Below are 19,590 nucleotides of genomic sequence, written 5' to 3'. Positions count from 1 at the left end.
ATATGGATAGGACGCTGCAAAGAACCTCAAGCAATGCCTACAATGGACCACATGAGGAGCACTGAGGGCATAACTCTTCTATGGTAGACACTAGAGAATAGACGAGACAAAATAATTTATCTTTGAGGTTGAAGCGAATAACAAAGATGAAATATTCATAAATTCTCGACTCCTCTTTCGTCTTGTCCCTTCAATAAGAAGACTCGATAATGAGTCCGGTTATATCAAGGGAGATTCGTTGAGTTTCGCCTAATGAGGGAAATTAGAGTCGATACGATTAACTTGTGGAAACTTCTGCTACTTCAGTTACCTTCCTGCGTGTATACGTGCGTTGAGCTTTGTCTTTGGTTAGATCTCTCTCTCTCTCTCTCTCTCTCTCTCTCTCTCTCTCTCTGTACTGTACATTTTCAAGTGGTGAATTAGTGTATCAATATCAACTGGCAAACCTCTGCAGAGAGAGAGAGAGAGAGAGAGAGAGAGAGAGAGAGAGAGAGAGAGAGTTGGAAAACCTTCATACAAGCCAATTCCTACATACACACAAACCTAAGCTCCCCTCTCACTCATACGTAGCCTGCCTCTCTCTCTCTCTCTCTCTCTCTCTCTCCACCTTCCACTGCGTTCCCCCTCCCTCCGTCCGCGATGGCATAAGGCCTCATCCTCTTTATGAAAACAAAAGACGAGCGCCCTTCCCTGTCACTCGTCCGTTACACGACGCAAAAGCCTACCTGGAACGTCTTGCTGCTGCTGCTGTCGGGAATGGGAATGGGGATAGGAATGGGAATTGGAATGGGAATAGGAATGGGAATAGGAATGGGAATGGGAATGGTAATGGAATGGGAATAGGAATGGGAATGGGAATAGGAATAGGAATGGGAATAAAAGGTTTGCATCAGGTGAAACTAAACTCCTAATTTATGTTGCCTACAGAGTGCAGCCATACGCATACCTGTATGGATGTATATTAGAGGTGTAGGTTGGATATCCGCATCCGCATCCTCATCCGCAGATTATCCGCATTTTTTAGAAACTCCGCATCCGCATTCACATCCGTATTGACAAGTTTTCAACATCTGCATCCACATCCACATCCTCATTGGCAGCACATGCAACATCCGCATCCGCATCCGCAGTTGGAGAATGCGGATATGCGGATGTCACCCCCTACTCAGTGTTCAATAGTCCATAATCCATATACTCATACATTGTAGGTAACTTTAGAGGTCGTTTTTCTAATTTGGCTTTTTCATTTACTTATTCAGAATAAATGATGCACATTACAAGATATAATTAAACTCAGTTACAGTATACCTTTTTTGTTTATAGCATTTTGTTTTAGCAACTTCATCATGTCACTCACAGCAGTTGTTGATCATAAAGGTATTGTGTTTATTTGGAAATCTCTCTCTCCCTCTCTCTCTCTCTCTCTCTTTTAGCAGATAAAGCAGAGAAACTTTTATTTTTGAAAAGTAATTTGCCCTTGCTGAAGTTCAATTACTAACCACATGTGCTGTCATAATTTCAGCTCTTTGATTTGAATGTAATTTTGCCACTTTCTATAGGGAGGAGGTTGGGGAAAGTGGTTGGTGGGATGCATGACGACTTGGGTCCCCCGTTCCGCATCCTGGTAACACTAATTTTGAATTATGTGGCTGAAAGTCGTCTATCACAGCAAATATATCGAAATTACTTGGACCTACATAAAATCCGCATCCGCATCCGCATCCGCATCGGCGAGGGTATGGCCATCAAATATCCGCATTTGCATCCGCATCCGCATCCGCGAGGGTATGGCCATCAAATAATCCGCATTTGCATCCGCATCCGCATTTTTCATTTTTTGATATATGTGTCCGCATCCGCATCCACAATTTTAAAAAGTGATATCCGCATCCGCATCCGCATCCGCAAATCAAATTTTCAGACATCCGATACACCTCTAATGTATATGTATGTATGGATGTATGTATGTATGTATGAGGAAAAATGGATATGCTGCGATAATCATACATTCTCAGAGAGAGAGAGAGAGAGAATGCTATGGCTTCAGATAATTACAGAAGCAATATATATATATTTTCCCATTATGATACAATAATTCATCGCGTAGAGAGAGAGAGAGAGAGAGAGAGACTGTGTGCTTGAGTTTAGTCTATAAAAAGTTATAAAACTGAGAGAGAGAGAGAGATACTGTATGCTTTATTTTAGTCTTAAAAAGGCTTACAAAAGAGAGAGAGAGAGAGAGAGAGAGAGAGAGAGAGAGAGAGAGAGAGAGAGAGAGAGAGACTGTGTGCTTGAGTTAGTCTATAAAAAAAGTTATAGAATTGAGAGAGAGAGAGAGATAATGTATGCTCTATTTTAGTAAGGCTTACAAAATGGAGAGAGAGAGAGAGAGAGAGAGAGTAGAGAGAGAGAGAGAGAGAGAGAGAGAGGTTTATCCGGTCCAACCTTTCAGTCCCTACAATTTCCTGGTAACTGGATTACTCGGGGAAACGCGTCGTCACAACTGCTACAAAAAGCTGTTTCGGAAGGGACCCTGGCTGAAAAGTCAAGAGTTGAATCGAATGGGTGGGTGGGTCTTGTTTTGGAACGGTTGGTGAAGCTGGGATGAATGGAAAGTGGATGGATGTATGTGCGTGTGAATGTACACACATTCACAAACACACACATATATATATAGCATATGTATAGTATATATGTTTGACGGTCATTGTATGGTGTTTAGCTTTTTTTGACAGCTCATGGCAATGTTGGATATCCCACTTTTTACACGAATTTCTAACCATCGATGGGAAAACAAGAGCAGGGTTTAAAAGCAGTAACCCCCACAATGAAATAACTCCCCAAGCATAAATTTGACACCTCAAAATTCACAATTTTTACAGCTCACATTTCACAAATTTCACAAAATTCACAGCTCATATTTCGCAAATTTTAAAGTTAAAAGTTTCACAAATTTCACTACTCTCATTTCACCAACTTTTACAGCTCGTTTGACAAATTTTACAAATTTCACAAAATTTACGGCTCAATTTTCACAAATTTTACCGCTCAACTTTCACTAATTTTACAGCTTAATTTTCGCAAACTTTACTGCTCGTTTCATAAATTTCTCAGACCAAATTTTACAACTTTCACATCTCCAATTTCACAAATTTCACAACTTTCTCATCTCAAATTTCACAACTTTCACATCTCAAATCTCACAAATCTTACAACCCAAATTTCAAAACTTTCACACCTCAAATGTCCCAAGTTTCACAGCTGCCTCTCTCCCAACGCCATATGACAGGACCTCAGTACAAGTTACGGAGGACACGCCCCCTTTCCAAAGTCATTATTGAAAATAATCCCTTTTTTCCTTAAGATCCCTCGCTCCCCCTGAATGCTAGGGAAAAGGGAGGAGGAGGAGGAGGAGGAGGAGGAGGAGGAGGAGGGTCATAATTGGTTTAGAAGAACGAAGGCCAGCAGCATGACAAAAGGGGGAGGAGATAAAACTCCGAAGGGAAAAGGAGGTGGCGTGAGAATTTGCTGACAACGAGAGAGAGAGAGAGAGAGAGAGAGAGAGAGAGAGAGAGAGAGAGAGAGAGAGACCTTTAAAATCATGTAATCCTGCAGAGAGAAGTCTATATGTAAGGAAAAAGGTTGAGGGGTTAAGTACACACATTGGGAGTAGGGAATTAAAAAGGAGAGAGAGAGAGAGAGAGAGAAATAGCTCAAACTACGTCTACAAGATTTCGTTCCCCTTGAGTTGCGCTCTTCAAATTCTTGCCACCGATTCAAAACTCTCTCTCTCTCTCTCTCTCTCTCTCTCTCTCTCTCTCTCTCTTGCGAAAAGCAAGTGAAAATAGAGATAAGCAAGAAATGAAAAAGTGGGAAGGATATGGAAAATACAACTTCTACAGTAAAAATATAAAATGGTCAGAAATTAATGAAGAATTAAACAAAGATTGGGATAACATTTCGTAAGTGATGACATAAGGGTAAATACGGAGATATTATATAAAAATATTGGAGATAATATGGAAAAATATATACCGAAGAGAAAAGTAAACATCATTCATGCATACCAATAGACAGAAGGATCTTGTTCCAGAAAATCAGAAAGTGGAAAAAGGTCTTGCAAAAGAAAAAAATGCATGGAAAGTTATAGAACTAAAAAGTAAGATAGAAAATGCAGAACAAAAGATTATACAATCAAAAAAAAGAAAATTAAAAAAACGGGACTTGGAAGAAAAAACCTATTAACAAAATATCATCAAAACAAACCCCTTCCAACTTTATACTCATTATGCGAAGAAGATGAATAAAAGAAGAATAGAAATAAATGCCTCTGAGAATTGAAAATAAGGGAGATTAACGAATGAAAAAAAAGGAAATTTGCAAAATACTGGCGAGAAACGATATAAGAGAGAATTCACCCCTAGAATAGATAATGAAGATAATGATATAGAAAGTAACGGGATGAAAATAGTGAATATTTAGCTGACATAGATATTAATGAAGCTGATATTGTGCAGGCTTTAATTGTAAATTAAAAATGGAGCTGCTGCAGGGCCTGATGGAATTCCTGCTATTTGTTAAAGAAAGTAGTTCATTCTATCGCAAAGCCACTTGCAATATTATTAAGACAAAGTGTAGATACAGGCAAGATATATTGATGAGCACAAATTAGCATATATTACCCCATACTTTCAAAAGTGGATCAAGACTAGAGGCAAGAATTATAGGCCTGTGAGTCTAACATCACATATTATGAAAGTGTATGAAAGGGTAATGAAGAAAAATATTATGAAACATTTTAAATAAAAAATAATTTGTTTAATAAAGGACAACATGGTTTCGTACCCGGAAAAGTACACAAACCCAACTGTTAGTCCACCGTGAAAACATATTCAAAAATATGAAAAGCGGAAATGAAACAGATGTGGTTTATTAGACTTTGCAAAAGCTTTTGATAAAGTAGACCATAATATATTAGCGAAGAAAATTAGAAAACACAATATCGTGGATAAAGTAGGAAGATGGTTAAAAGAATTTTTACACAACAGAAAACAGATAGTTATTGCAAAACGACGAGAAATCGGATGAAGCCAAGGTAATATCCGGTGTGCCGCAAGGTACGGTGTTAGCTGCAATACTGTTTGTTATTATGATTGAAGACATAGACAATAATGTTAAAGATTCGGTAGTGAGTAGTTTCGCAGATGACACAAGAATAAGTAGAGAAATTACTTGTGATGAAGATGGAACGCTCTACAAAGAGACCTTAACAAAGTATATGATTGGCAGAGGTAAATAGGATGGTATTTAACTCTGATAAATTTGAATCAATAAATTATGGAGACAGAGAAAGAAAGCTATATGCATATAAGGGACCTAATAAAATGAGACCATCACAAATAAGGAAGCAGTTAAAGACCTTGGGTGTGATGATGAATAGGAACATGTTATGCAATGATCAAATAGCAACTCTGTTGGCAAAATGTAAAGCAAAAATGGGAATGTTGTTACGGCACTTCAAAACAAGAAAAGATCGAACACATGATTATGCTGTATAAAACATATGTTCGTAGTCCACTTGAATATTGCAATATGATATGGTACCCACACTATCAAAAGGATATTGCACAAATAGAGAGTGTACAAAGGTCATTTACAGCTAGAATAGAAGAAGTTAAGGACCTAGACTACTGGGAAAGACTACAATTCTTAAAATTATATAGTCTAGAAAGGAGAAGAGAACGCTACATGATAATTCAGGCATGGAAACAGATAGAAGGAATAGCAGAAAATATCATGGAACTAAAAATATCAGAAAAGAGCAAGCAAGGAGGTAGATTAATAGTGCCCAAAAACTATACCAGGAAAAATAAGGAAAGCACACAGGACATTAATCCACTACGCACCAGCATCGATAATGCAGCGTCTATTCAATGCGTTGCCAGCTCATCTGAGGAATATATCAGGAGTGAGTGTAGATGTGTTTAAGAATAAGCTCGACAAATATCTAAACTGCATCCCAGACCATCCAAGATTGGAAGATGCAAAATATACCGGAAGATGTACTAGCAACTCTCTGGTAGACACTAGAGGTGCCTCACACTGAGGGACCTGGGGCAACCCGAACAAGATGTAAGGTCTATGTAAGGTAAGGTAAGGTAAGGTTTCTCTCTCTCTCTCTCTCCTCTCTCTCTCTCTCTCTCTCATCCTCCAAAGCTGGGTTGTCATCTCGATCTATCGATTATCCTCTCTCTCATTCCCATCCGCTATTCATTTCTCCTGTCTCATATGCGAAGCTTTCTCTCTCTCTCTCTCTCTCTCTCTCTCTCTCTCTCTCTCTCTCTCTCTCTCTCTGGATGATGATAATAATGGACAAGATTTTTTTTTTCGTTTCCTCAGGGCGAACAATCAGCTGGCAGACAGGAATCCATTCAAGGCTTATATGACTTTCTCTCTCTCTTTCTCTCCTTACCTGCCACAGTCTCTCCTCTCTGTCTCAGAGAAAATATCACAAGTTATGCAAATCATTTACGAACTAATCGGTTTCCTTACCTGTCCTTTGACTAAACTGGCGGCAAACTGCATGATGACAGCTTCGATGGTATAGGCAGAAGCCCAACCTCTGGGGGTCAGCAGTTCCATGCAGATGGCGCCCCCTTCCATCACGAACCCCTAAGAAGAAGAAGAAGAGTTAGATAAATGTTTTGTTTACAACTGCAAGGTCGAGAACTGCAAACAAGACTTGTGGAGTTTGAAGTGAAGCATACGCAAATTTCTTGGACAATATTATATAGATATATAAATATATATTCTTTACCGAGACCAGACCGTATTTATAGTATAAATTCTCAAGGGCGTGGATAAAGGTAATGTTAAAGAAGTTGGACAGGGAATTCGTAACCAACTGGGGGCATATGAAAATGTTGCAAAAAAAAGAAAACATTGAATCAATAGCACCAACTCAGATATAAATCTAAAGAGACTTATAATGATAACACATGGAAAGATATATATATATATATATATATATATATATATATATATATATATATATATATCAAAATTGGAGATAAAATTATAAAATATATGAAATTTGACAAAAAACTTTAGCAAAGTCAATATTTGAAAAGAATGATTGAATCAATAGCACCAACTTCAGATATAAATCTAAAGAGACTTATATATATATATATATATATATATATATATATATATATATATATATATATATATATATATATATATATATGTCAAATTGGAGATAAAATGATAAAATATATGAAATTCGACAAAAAAACTTTAGCAAAGTCAATATTTGAAAAGAAATGCAGTCTTAGAATTACATAATAATAATAATAATAATAATAATAATAATAATAATGCCTTCTATGATGCTTGCATGCAGAACCATCAACGTCAGAGAGAGAGAGAGAGAGAGAGAGAGAGAGAGAGAGAGAGAGAGAGAGAGAGAGACAACATTCCCCCAAGCATAATAAAAACGCCTTTATTTACTTGAACCAAATCAGAAGCCACGTCCAATCACTGCCAAAAAAAGAAGGAAACTAATACTTTATTTAAGCAACACATCTAATTTTGTTTGCCATTGCTTCTAACCCCCCGCCCCCCTCCCCCCCTCCCTTGCCAACCCCAACCATCCTTCACTTGTCTCAAAAAAAAAAAAAAAACGTAGCTTTCAGAGCAGGGTTCGAACCCACACTTTTCAGCTCAGGATCGAGCGCGCAAGCGCGCAAGGACCCACCCACAACACCCCCCTGCCTCACTTCGGTGGCTGGCATCGCCTGCTGCTGACGTCACTAGCCCAACTTCTCGGAATAAAACTCGTTTGGGAGCTGGAAGAAATTCATATATACTCGTAGCGAGTCGCATTATGATGAGCAAACACACTCCAGGAACTTGATTAAATAAGGTAATTAGAGAGAGAGAGAGAGAGAGAGAGAGAGAGAGAGAGAGAGAGAGAGAGAGAGGTTATTTTCTTTTCACGGGGCGAGTCCATTTCGGATCCAGTACTGTACCTGATCTAGACAGGTGATGGAAGCAAAAATCCGAAATTAAATTATGAAAGGTTCAAAGACAAATTATTAAATAAAATAAAAACAGAGGAATGGTGACCAAAAACCAACATATTTAGACTGTGAAATATTTAAACTAAAAACTAGATAAATAAATATAAAATAAAAACTTGGAAAAAGGGCAGCCAAAAACCAACGGATTAAATTTGTGAAATATAAAAAAAATAAATAAATAAAAAATAAATATAAAAATAAAAAAAACTTAGATAAAAACAACCATTTAATAGGATTATAAATTGCAAAAAATAAAATAAATAAATAAATAAAAAATTGGATAATATAAAAATCTTACAGAAAAAAACATTCACTTTTAAAAGTATTCTATACTGTGAAAAACAGAGGTTACCCTCATCCTGAATAGTTTTTTTTTTTTTTTTTTTTTTTTGCGTTTTTTTAGTGTTTTTTATGCTGTTTTTTTTTTGAATCGATTCCAACTAGTCATTACAAGTCATTTATCTTCGGGGTACGGCCCCCTAATTAGCCTGATGGCCTGTAATCACGTGTTCATGAATATTTTTTGAAACCAGATACAAAGGGAATGGTTGTCGGGAATGTCATAACTCAAAGGGACCCTATCGAGTATTGGAAGGAGAGAAAACTAGACATACGTATGTACATATACATTATATATATATATATATATATATATATATATATATATATATATATATATATATATATATATATATATATATATATATATATAAAAGTATGTATGTATATCATCCACGTGACGAGTTCAATTTAGGCCGCTGCGGGGGTTTTGAGGGGGGGGGGGGGGGGGGAGGGGGGGGGGGGGGGGGGGGGCGGGACTCGAGGCCACTTGACCTCGACAGTAAATGGAAGGAATACTAACCCCCTCTCTCCCCCAACATCACACCTACCCACGGCCCAAGCTAAAGCCAGCCATCACACAGACTTGTTGAGGGAATGAAGATGGAGGGTCGTCTGAGTGCTTCTCCAGGACGACTTGGTAGTAGACCTCCCTCTTGGAAGACGGCCTCTACTTCTTCCTTGAAGGACGACCTCCTTCTACGACCTTGAAGGACGACCTCCTTCTACGACCTTGAAGGACGACCACCTTCTACGACCTTCAAAGACGACCTCCTTCGCCTTCTACGACCTTGAAGAACGACCACCTTTCTACGACCTTCAAAGACGACCTCTTCGCCTTCTACGACCTTGAAGGACGACCACCTTCTACGACCTTCAAAGACGACCTCCTTCGCCTTCTACGACCTTGAAGGACGACCACCTTCTACGACCTTCAAAGACGACCTCCTTCGCCTTCTACGACCTTGAACGACGATCTCTTTCTCTTACCCCTTGATGAACAACCCTCTCCCTCTTCCTCCTGCTTCAAGGACGACCTCGACATCTTCCTGAAGGAAGACTTCCTCCTCCTCCTCGTCCTTGATGGACGACCAAGATCCCTTCCTCCTTGAAGGACGACCTCGACCTCCTCCTCAACCTCCTCCTCCTCCTCCAGCTTCGAAAGACACGAGGAGCTGAGTCGCTCATAATCTCTCTATCTATACTTGGGGTCTCAATGCCTCGAGATCTCTCCTTCTGAACGGTTGAATTATTTCACGATGGGAGAACATTCTCTCGAAAATGTTAAAATATATATATTCGTGATCATTTTCAAGAATTCGACCACAAGCTGGCATGTGTGCTGCGTGCTCTCTCTCTCTCTCTCTCTCTCTCTCTCTCTCTCTCTCTCTCTCTCTCTCTCTCTCTCTCTCTCTCTCCATGATCAATGGCCCTCTCAAAGCGTAAGGTCAAAAGAGTAATACGACATCATAAGGACACTTGAGGAAAACTACAGGCTAGGACACAAGCCGTTGTCATGGTGACGAGACGCCTGCCTCTCTCTCTCTCTCTCTCTCTCTCTCTCTCTCTCTCTCTCTCTCTCTCTCTCTCTCCAACAGCAACATCAAAATGACGTCAAGCCACATCTTGTCTCCGAGTGACGCAATGACTTCGGAGATAATGTTTGTCTCTGTTTAGATATAATTAATCAGATACTTTTGTTTTTCCTTTTATAAAATAATTATGGGAAATTAAACGGTGTACATATATTCTCTCTCTCTCTCTCTCTCTCTCTCTCCTCTCTCTCTCTCTCTCTCTCTCTACCCAATTCTGGATGTAAGTGTTTAAGTAACGGATGAATGTCTTATGTCTACAAGGGACTACTAACTTATGTAAGTGTTCAAGTAACGGATGAATGTCTTACGTCTACAAGGTACTACTTACATAATGTAAGTGTTTAAGTAATAGATGAATGCATTACGTCTGCAAGGTACTACTTACATTTGTGCTCGTCTAAGTAGATTGAATGTATCCCGTCTGCAAGGGAATACTTATACTATATGTAAGTGTTCTAAGTTCAAGAATGAATGCTAAGGAAATACTTATACTATATGTAAGTGTTTTAAGTTCAAGAATGAATGGTATTAAGTAAGCTAGTCGATCTCTTGACAACATGGGACCGAAATTGGGATATGATTGACCTTCTCAACAAAATTAATCATTTATATTTCAAATATCAACTTGCGCGTATTTCCCGATGAACGAAGCGACGACCAACGTCAATAGAAAACAGTTCAAGAGAGAGAGAGAGAGAGAGAGAGAGAGAGAGAGAGAGAGAGAGAGAGAGAGAGAGAGAGAGAGGGAAAGTCAATTCAGACAGTAACACGTTCCCGAAAATGGAGTCGGAATTGCCTCGGGATAAAACGGGAAACATCATCATGTGAACTCTGTGTGTATATATATAGATATTTACTTCGGGCGAACACTCCTTCGCGTCTCGATTCCATCTCTTCAATTACTCCTTCTCTTACTCCCCACCCCATCCCACCCTTGTTCCTACTCCCACACTACTCCCCAACCCATCCACCTCCCATCCACAGACCTGTATCCCTTCCGAAACTCCAGCCAGTTCCTCCCAAGAATTTCTCTTAGCGGGAGAAGGTATACACCACGACTTGGGCAAGAGAGAGAGAGAGAGAGAGAGAGAGAGAGAGAGAGAGAGAGAGAGAGAGAGAGAGAGTTGCATTTGTTGATTCACCAGTCCTCGTCCAATTCTTCTTGCAGACTTTCTACCAACTGCAAATGTTGCATTGCATTACAGACTTGCCTCTCTTTTACTCTCGTAAGGGAGAGAGAGAGAGAGAGAGAGAGAGAGAGAGAGAGAGAGAGAGATAACTTCCTGTCTCCCTTAAGGTGTGGTGTAAAATGGAAAAAAAAAACTAACTGGACAATAGCATTTTTCTCAAGCCAGTAACATACACATATTCTCTCTCTCTCTCTCTCTCTCTCTCTCTCTCTCTCTCTCTCTCTCTCCTTGGCAAAACTGGGTTCTTCCTCGGGAGGGGGGAGGGGTATGTGCCCTGGGTACGAAAGGCGAATCGTATATAATCCTGGCAGTCATATATGGCTGATTAAATGACTCACTGATTGTAATTATTATTATTATATTATAATAAAATCCAGTTTATCTGCAACCTGTTTGTCCGCCCAGGATGGGAGGCGGGGTAGGTAGGGGAGACGTCCGCCCTCTCTCCTGCAAACCTATTTGTCCGCCCCGGGTGAGGGCAGGGCAGGGCAGGGTAGGGGGCATAATAATATTGTTAATATAGGACTGCCGTAATTATACTAATAGCAATAATGTATTGACAAGTCATTTGGTGCATCTCTCTCTCTCTCTCTCTCTCGGGTCCTCGTCTCATCTCTCTCTCTCTCTCTCTCTCTCTCTCTCTCTCTCTCTCTTTTCCTCCTAAGTAGAAAAGGTGTTGTGTATTTAACCGTATAAAATATATTAAAACTAATTATAAAATAATTCGTTGAATAACTGGTAAATTTCACGTTCTATTAAACACATTTATTTCACCAATTTCCCTATTTTAATTTTCCTTTGCATTAAGTCCTCCCCCTCAATCCTTCCTTCTCATTTCCCCCCCTCCCCCCACAAGCCCCACCCTTCATTCCACCCCACATATTTATTCTATCTCTCTCTCTTTTATATTTGCTATGACGTCAGAATTAACGTTTTGTTGGATTTCAAGATGACGTCATCCCACCCACCTGGTAGTATTGTGCGCGCTCTCTCTCTCTCTCTCTCTCTGAATGTCAGGGCAAGCCTTGTTGAATCTACTATGACCTTGATACACTACCTCTCTCTCTCTCTCTCTCTCTCTCTCTCTCTCTCTCTCTCTCTCTCTCTCTCCCGAGACGAGGACTGCACACGACACAGGATTACGCGTTGCACTAATCAAGTCCAGGCAATATGTTATATATCCATTTTTATAAACACCGTTATTGGTCGTACCCTTTCGGAGATGAATTATTGTGTGGGGCGCGCAGCTCCCCCTAAAAAAAACCTTATTAGGAATGATCGTATTTATGTCTATGTAGTGTTCATTCGTGATGATGGTCACTGTATGAACGACGTATTATCATTGATAGTGTCAAAGGAATTATGGGGAATAATGTACGTGTGTATAATCGATCAATAGATACGAACTTATAATCGATCTTCGAAACAAATCGGGTAGAAAGATAATTCGACAAGATATTGTTTACTGAGAGAGAGAGAGAGAGAGAGAGAGAGAGAGAGAGAGAGAGAGAGAGAGAGTATTGACTCACGAACTTCGAAAGTAGTAAAAAAAAAACGAAAGCAGCATTATGCTTTATAATAATAATAACTGATTATATTTGCCAGTTCCTGCTAAAAAATTATAATAATAATACTAATACTAATAATAATAATAACCTAGTCAAGGAATGAGGTTAGAATCACGAAATGAAAGAAGAAAAGTATCTAGACGTAGTATATAGAACGATTAACACACACGCACCATCAAAACACGACATGAAATCAGTCATGCATAAGAAGGAGGACTAATTCATGGTCAGACTGGAATCCCGAGAAACAGTTATGAATCACTAATAAAATTATGTGTTTTGTAGAAATTCGGCTTCATAATGGAGTAATGTATAGATAAACATAAAAAGTCATAGGGGAATACATATTTTTATCAACGGGGAATGCATATTCCCCAACCGATTAGTTATTATCTTATTATTGTTAATTGTTATTATTATTCCCTTAATTATTATTATTACCTATTAATTATTATTATTGATTATTATTATTATTATTATTATTATTATTATTATTATTATTATTATTATTATTATTATTATTAATTATTATTATTATTATAAGGAGATCGGTTTCAAAACCTACAAGAAAATAAGACTTTCTCGTCATACAAACTGTTGAATGGTTTCATTGAGATATTGAGTTTTTTTGTTTTTGTTTCAAGGGATAATTACCTTACAGATGTGTATATATAAACAATATATCTCATTTCATGTTTTTGTTTAAAGGGAAAAGTACCTTGCAGATATATAAATAAACAAAGGGAAAAGTACTTTACCAGAATATGAATAAACAAAGGGGAAAGACTTTTACAGAACATAAATAAACCAAAAGGGGAAAAGTAAAAACTTTTACAGATATATAAATAAAACAAAGGGAAAATTCCTTTACTATAATAATAAACAAAGGGAAAAGTACTTTTACAGATATATAAATAAACAAAGGGAAAGTATTTACAGATACTAAAATAAAACAAAGGGAAAAATTTACTTTACTGATATATAAATAAACAAAGGGAAAAGTCTTTACAGATGTATAAATAAAACAAAGGGAAAAAGTTACTTTACAGATAAATTAAATAAACAAAGGGAAAAAGTACTTTACAGATATATAAAAAACAAGGGAAAAAAATACTTTACAGACATATAAAATAAACAGGGGAAAGTTTACCTTACAGATATATAAATAAACAAAAGGGAAAAGTACCTTACAGATATATAAATAAACAAAAGGAAAAGTACCTACGATAATAAATAAACAAAAGGAAAATACTTACAGATATATAAAATAAAGGGAAAACAAGTACTTCTACAAGATATATAAATAAACAAAGGGAAAAGTACTTTTACAGATCTATAAATAAAAAAAGAAACAAGTACCTACAGATAAATAAATAAAAAAACAAAGGGAAGTACCTTTACAGATATATAAATAAACAAGGGTAAAAAGTACTTTACAGATATAAATAACAAACAAAGGGAAAAGTACCTTTAAAAGATATATAAATAAACAAAGAGGTACCTACCAAGGGCCTTATATTAAATAAACAAAGAGAAAAAGTACTTTTAGATAAATAAATAAACAAAAGGAAAAGACCTTACAGATAATAAATAAAGGGAAAAGTAAACTTTACGATAATATAAAAAAACAAAGGGAAAAGTACTTTACAGATATATAAATAAACAAAGGGAAAACGGTACCTTACAGATATATAAATAAACAAAGAGAAAAGTACTTTCGATATATAAAAAACAGGTTAAAGTACCACCAGATAAATATAAAAACAAAGGAAAAGTACTTACAGATATATAAATAAACAAAAGGGAAAAGTACCTTAAACCGAATATAAATAAACAAAGAGAAAAGTACTTTACAGATAATAAATAAACAGAGTACCTACGATATAAATTAAACAAAAAAAAAGAAAAGAAAAGGTTAAACTTTACAGATAAATACTTTACTAAGGGAAACGGGTACTTTACAGATAAATAAATAAACAAAGGGGAAAAGTACCTTACAGATATTAAATAAAACCCCAAAGGGGGAGTAAACTACAGAGGAATATTTAAATAAACAAAGAAAAATACTTTACAGATAAATTAAATAAACAAAGGGAAAAGTACTTTAGATTAAATTAAATAAACAAAGGTGAGTATAAACAAAGGGAAAATATTTTCCAACAAACAAAGGGAAAAGTACTTTACTATATTAAATAAATAAACCAAAGAGGGTACCATACAAAGGGAAATAAAATATAAAAACAAGGGAAAAGAAAAGTACTTTACAGATATAAATTAAAAAACAAAGAAAGTAAACCTTACAAAGATATTAAATAAACAAAGAAAAGTGACTTTACAGATATATAAAAATAAACAAAGGGAAAAGTAAACCTTACAGGGAAAATTATGTATTTTTAACAAAGAGGGGAAAAGTAACCGTACAGATATAAATAAACCAAAGGGAAAAGTAAAATTTACAAAGAAAAATATTTATAAAAAACAAAGGGGGGAAAAGTACTTTACAGATATCCTATTCAAAAAATAAAAAATTTCTTCTATTATTTTCCTATTCTTTTTTTTCAATTTCCTTTCTCTTATTGTCTATTTCTGTCTTTTATGGCTTTTTAAAATTTATTAATAAAACAAAGGGAAAAGTACTTTACTGATATAAATAAATTAAAACAAAGGGGAAAGTACCTTACAGATATATAAATAAACAAACGGGAAAAGTACTTTACAGATATATAAATAAACAAAGGTTAAAGTACCTTACAGATATATAAATAAACAAAGGGAAAAGTACTTTACAGATATATAAATAAACAAAGGGGAAAGTACCTTACAGATATATAAATAAACAAAAATCGAAAGTACTTTACAATAAATAAATAAAACCAAAAGGGAAAAGTACTTTACAGTATATAAATAAACAAAGGGAAAAGTACTTTAGATATATAAATAAACAAAGGAAAAGTACTTACAGATAAAAAATAAATAAAATAAACAAAGAAAAAGTACTTTACAAATATATAAATAAAAAAATGGAAAGTAAATTTAGATATATAAATAAACAAAGGGGAAAGTACTTTACAGATATATTAATAAACAAAGGGAAAAGTACTTTACTGATACATAAATAAACAAAGGGGAAAGTACCTTACAGATATATAAATAAACAAAAGAGAAAGTACTTTACAGATAAATAAATAAACAAACGGAAAAGTACTTTACAGAATATAAATAAATTAAACAAAGGGAAAAGTACTTTACAGATAAATTTAAAATAAAACAAAAGGAAAAGTACCTTTACAGATATAAAATAAACAAATGGAAAACAAAGGGGAAAAGGTTACTTTAGATGTATAAAATAAAAACAAAGGGAAAAGTACCTTACAGATATATAAACAAACAAAGGGAAAAAGTAGGGTACTTTGTTACAGACTAGTTTAAATAAGCAAAGGGGAAAGTAATTTACACATATATAAATAAACAAAGGGGAAAGTATTTTACAGATATAAAAATAAACAAAGGGGAAAGTACCTTACAGATATATAAATAAACAAAAGAGAAAGAAGTTTACAGATAAATAAAATAAAAAGCAAGAAAAGAAACTTTCGCTTTAGCCTAATATAATAAAGAAACAAAGGGGAAAGTACTTTACAGATAATAAATAAATACGGGAAAAGGGAAAAGTACTTTAGCATACTTATGATAAATAAAAAAAAAAAGGGGGAAAGTACCCTTACAGGTATATAGATAATCAAAGGGAAAAGAGTCACTTTTAGCAGATATATGAACTAAAAACAAAACAAAAGGGAAAGTAGGCTTTATAGGATAAATAAATAAAAATAAAGGCAAAGGGAAAAGACTTTACAGATATAGATAAAAAAAAAATAAAAAAAGGGGAAAAGTACTTTCAGATATATAAATAAAACAAACGGTTATAAAAGTAAACCTTACAGATATATAAATAAACAAAAAGGGTTAAAGTTACTTTCGAAAATATTTATAAATAACCAAAAGGGAAAGAAAGTACCTTACAGGTATATATATAACAAAGGGGGGAAAAGTACCCCTTACATGATGTATAAATAAACAAAATAACAAAGGGCAAAGGGTACCTTTAACCAGAATATATAAATAAAACAAAAAGGGGAAGTTACTTTACAGATATATAAACCAATAAACCATAGGTTAAAGGGTACCTTACAGGATATATAAATAAACAAATGGAAAGTACTTTACCAAGGAAATATTTATAAATAAACCAAAGGAAAGAAAGTACCTTACAGATATATTAAATAAAAACAAATTAGGGAAATTGTACTTTTAACCCCAGAAATATAAATAAACGAAAGGGAAAGTTTACGCTTTACAGAAATATATAAATAAAGGGAAAAGTCCTTACAGATATATAAATAAACAAGGAAAAGGGAAATTACCTTACAGATATATAAAAAAAAAAAAACAATGGGAAAAGTACTTTAAACGGAATATTATAATAAAAAAGGGAAAAGTACCTAACAGATACATAAATAAACAAAGGAGGGAGAAAAAAGTACCTTACTGATATAAATAAACAAAGTGAAAAGTACTTTAGATATATAAAATAAACAAGGGAAAACAGTACCTACAGATATATAAATAAACAAAAGGGAAAAGTACTTTACAGATATATAAATAAACAAAGGGAAAAGTACCTTACAGATATATAAATAAACAAAAGGGAAAAGTACTTTACAGATATATAAATAAACAAAGGGAAAAGTACCTACAGATATATAAAAAAACAAAAGGGGAAAAGTACTTTACAGATATATAAATTAAACCAAAGGGGGAAAAAAAAGTACCTACAGATATATAAATAAACAAAAAGGAAAAGTACTTTACAGATATATAAATAACCAAAGGAGAAAGTACCTTACAGGTATATATATAAACAAAGGGAAAAGTACCTTACAGATATATAAATAAACAAAGGGAAAAGTACTTTACAGATATATAAATAAACAAAGGGGAAAGTACTTTACAGATATATAAATAAATAAACATAGGTTAAGTACCTAAAGATATATAAACCTAACAAATGAAAAGTACTTTACAGATATATAAATAAACAAAGGAGAAAGTACCTTACAGATATATAAATAAACATAGGGAAATGTACTTTACAGAAATATAAATAAACAAAGGGAAAAGTACCTTACAGATATATAAATAAAGGGAAAAGTACCTTACAGATATATAAATAAACAAAGGGAAAAGTACCTTACAGATATATAAAAAAACAATGGGAAAAGTACTTTACGGATATATAAATAAACAAAGGGAAAAGTACCTAACAGATACATAAATAAAGGGAAAAGTACTTTACAGATATGTAAATAAACAAAGGTAAAAGTACTATACAGATATATAAATAAACAAAGGTTAAAGTACCTTACAGATATATAAATAAACAAATGGAAATGTACTTTACAGATATATAAATAAACAAAGGGGAAAGTACCTTACAGATATATAAAATACACAAAATCGAAAGTTACTTTGACAGATAAATAACCAAACAAAGGGAAAATTACTTACAGATATAAATAAAGGAAAAGTACTTTACAGATATATAAATAAAGGAAAAGTACCTTACAGATATATAAATAAACAAAAGAGAAAGTACATTACAGATAGATAAATAAACAAAGGGAAAAGTACTTTACAGATATATAAATAAACAAAGGGAAAAGTACTTTACAGATATATAAATAAACAAAGGGAAAAGTACCTTACAGATATATAAATAAACAAAGGAAAAGTACTTTACAGATATATAAATAAACAAAGGGGAAAGTACCTTACATATATATAAATACACAAAATCGAAAGTACTTTACAGATAAAAAAACAAAGGGAAAATTACTTTACAGATATATAAATAAAGGAAAAGTACTTTACAGATATATAAATAAAGGAAAAGTACCTTACAGATATATAAATAAACAAAAGAGAAAGTACTTTACAGATATATAAATAAACAAAGGGGAAAGTACCTTACATATATATAAATAAACAAAGGGAAAAGTACCTTACAGATATATATAAATAAACAACATATCTCTTTTCAGATGGATCTCCAAACCCAACCTCGCCTCCCTTGGCTCACCCGCGCCGCCCACCATCACTCAGAACGCCCACCTGAAATCCATCGACTTCCCAAGGGGCCTCCTCGTGGGCGGAATGCCAAACTTGACACAATATACGAGATCACTTTCGTTCAAATTCGTTAGCGAGAGCAGCAAAGAAGAGTATGAAAGCTCGGAGCGTCATATTGGCTTCGTTACTCGTCCTGTGAGTCCACTCTGGGTCTAAGTTGTTGCGACAACAACAAAAGTACGAGCTATTGGAGAAGGTACGTATGTTGCGACAACAATAGTACGAGCTGTTGGAGAAAGTACGTATTGCTTGCGACAACAACAAAAGTACGAGCTGTTGGAGAGGGTACGTATTGCTGCAATAACAAAAATAGGAAATGTTGGAGAAAGTACGTATTGTTGCAACAAGACAGCGAATGTGAACGGAGGGACGGTAAAAGGAATGAAAAGTTAAGTTTTGCTAAATTACCTCTCTCTCTCTCTCTATCTCTCTGTCTGTGAAAAGTTTAGAATTTCACTTGTCAGTGAAATACATTTTTAATTTTTTCTCTTCATAAGTCTCTCTCTCTCTCTCTCTCTCTCTCTCTCTCTCTCTCTCTCTCTCTCTCTCCAATCACCCTAATCCCATCATAAGGTACCATTCACTTTCCCAGGACATCCAATTGGCCTCAAGTGTCTTAGTTCTTCAA

General features: G+C 34.9%; 1 protein-coding gene across 1 annotated transcript in view; it reads right to left on the bottom strand.

Annotated features, from left to right (window-relative positions):
• Window positions 1-19,590, bottom strand: part of LOC135205267 (ubiquitin-conjugating enzyme E2Q-like protein CG4502) — a gene marked incomplete at its 5' end in the record, with an annotated part of 79,022 nt that overhangs the window by 22,811 nt on the left and 36,621 nt on the right. Inside the window, 1 exon segment of the mRNA XM_064235632.1 lies at window positions 6,553-6,672. Within this exon segment, the coding sequence (XP_064091702.1) occupies window positions 6,553-6,672 (120 nt within the window).

The sequence above is a fragment of the Macrobrachium nipponense genome, chromosome 49 (genome assembly GCF_015104395.2).
Source record: "Macrobrachium nipponense isolate FS-2020 chromosome 49, ASM1510439v2, whole genome shotgun sequence".
In the NCBI taxonomy this organism is placed as follows: domain Eukaryota; kingdom Metazoa; phylum Arthropoda; class Malacostraca; order Decapoda; family Palaemonidae; genus Macrobrachium; species Macrobrachium nipponense.
Note: the sequence above shows the minus strand (reverse complement) of the source record. Positions and strands in the feature narration are given on the sequence as shown.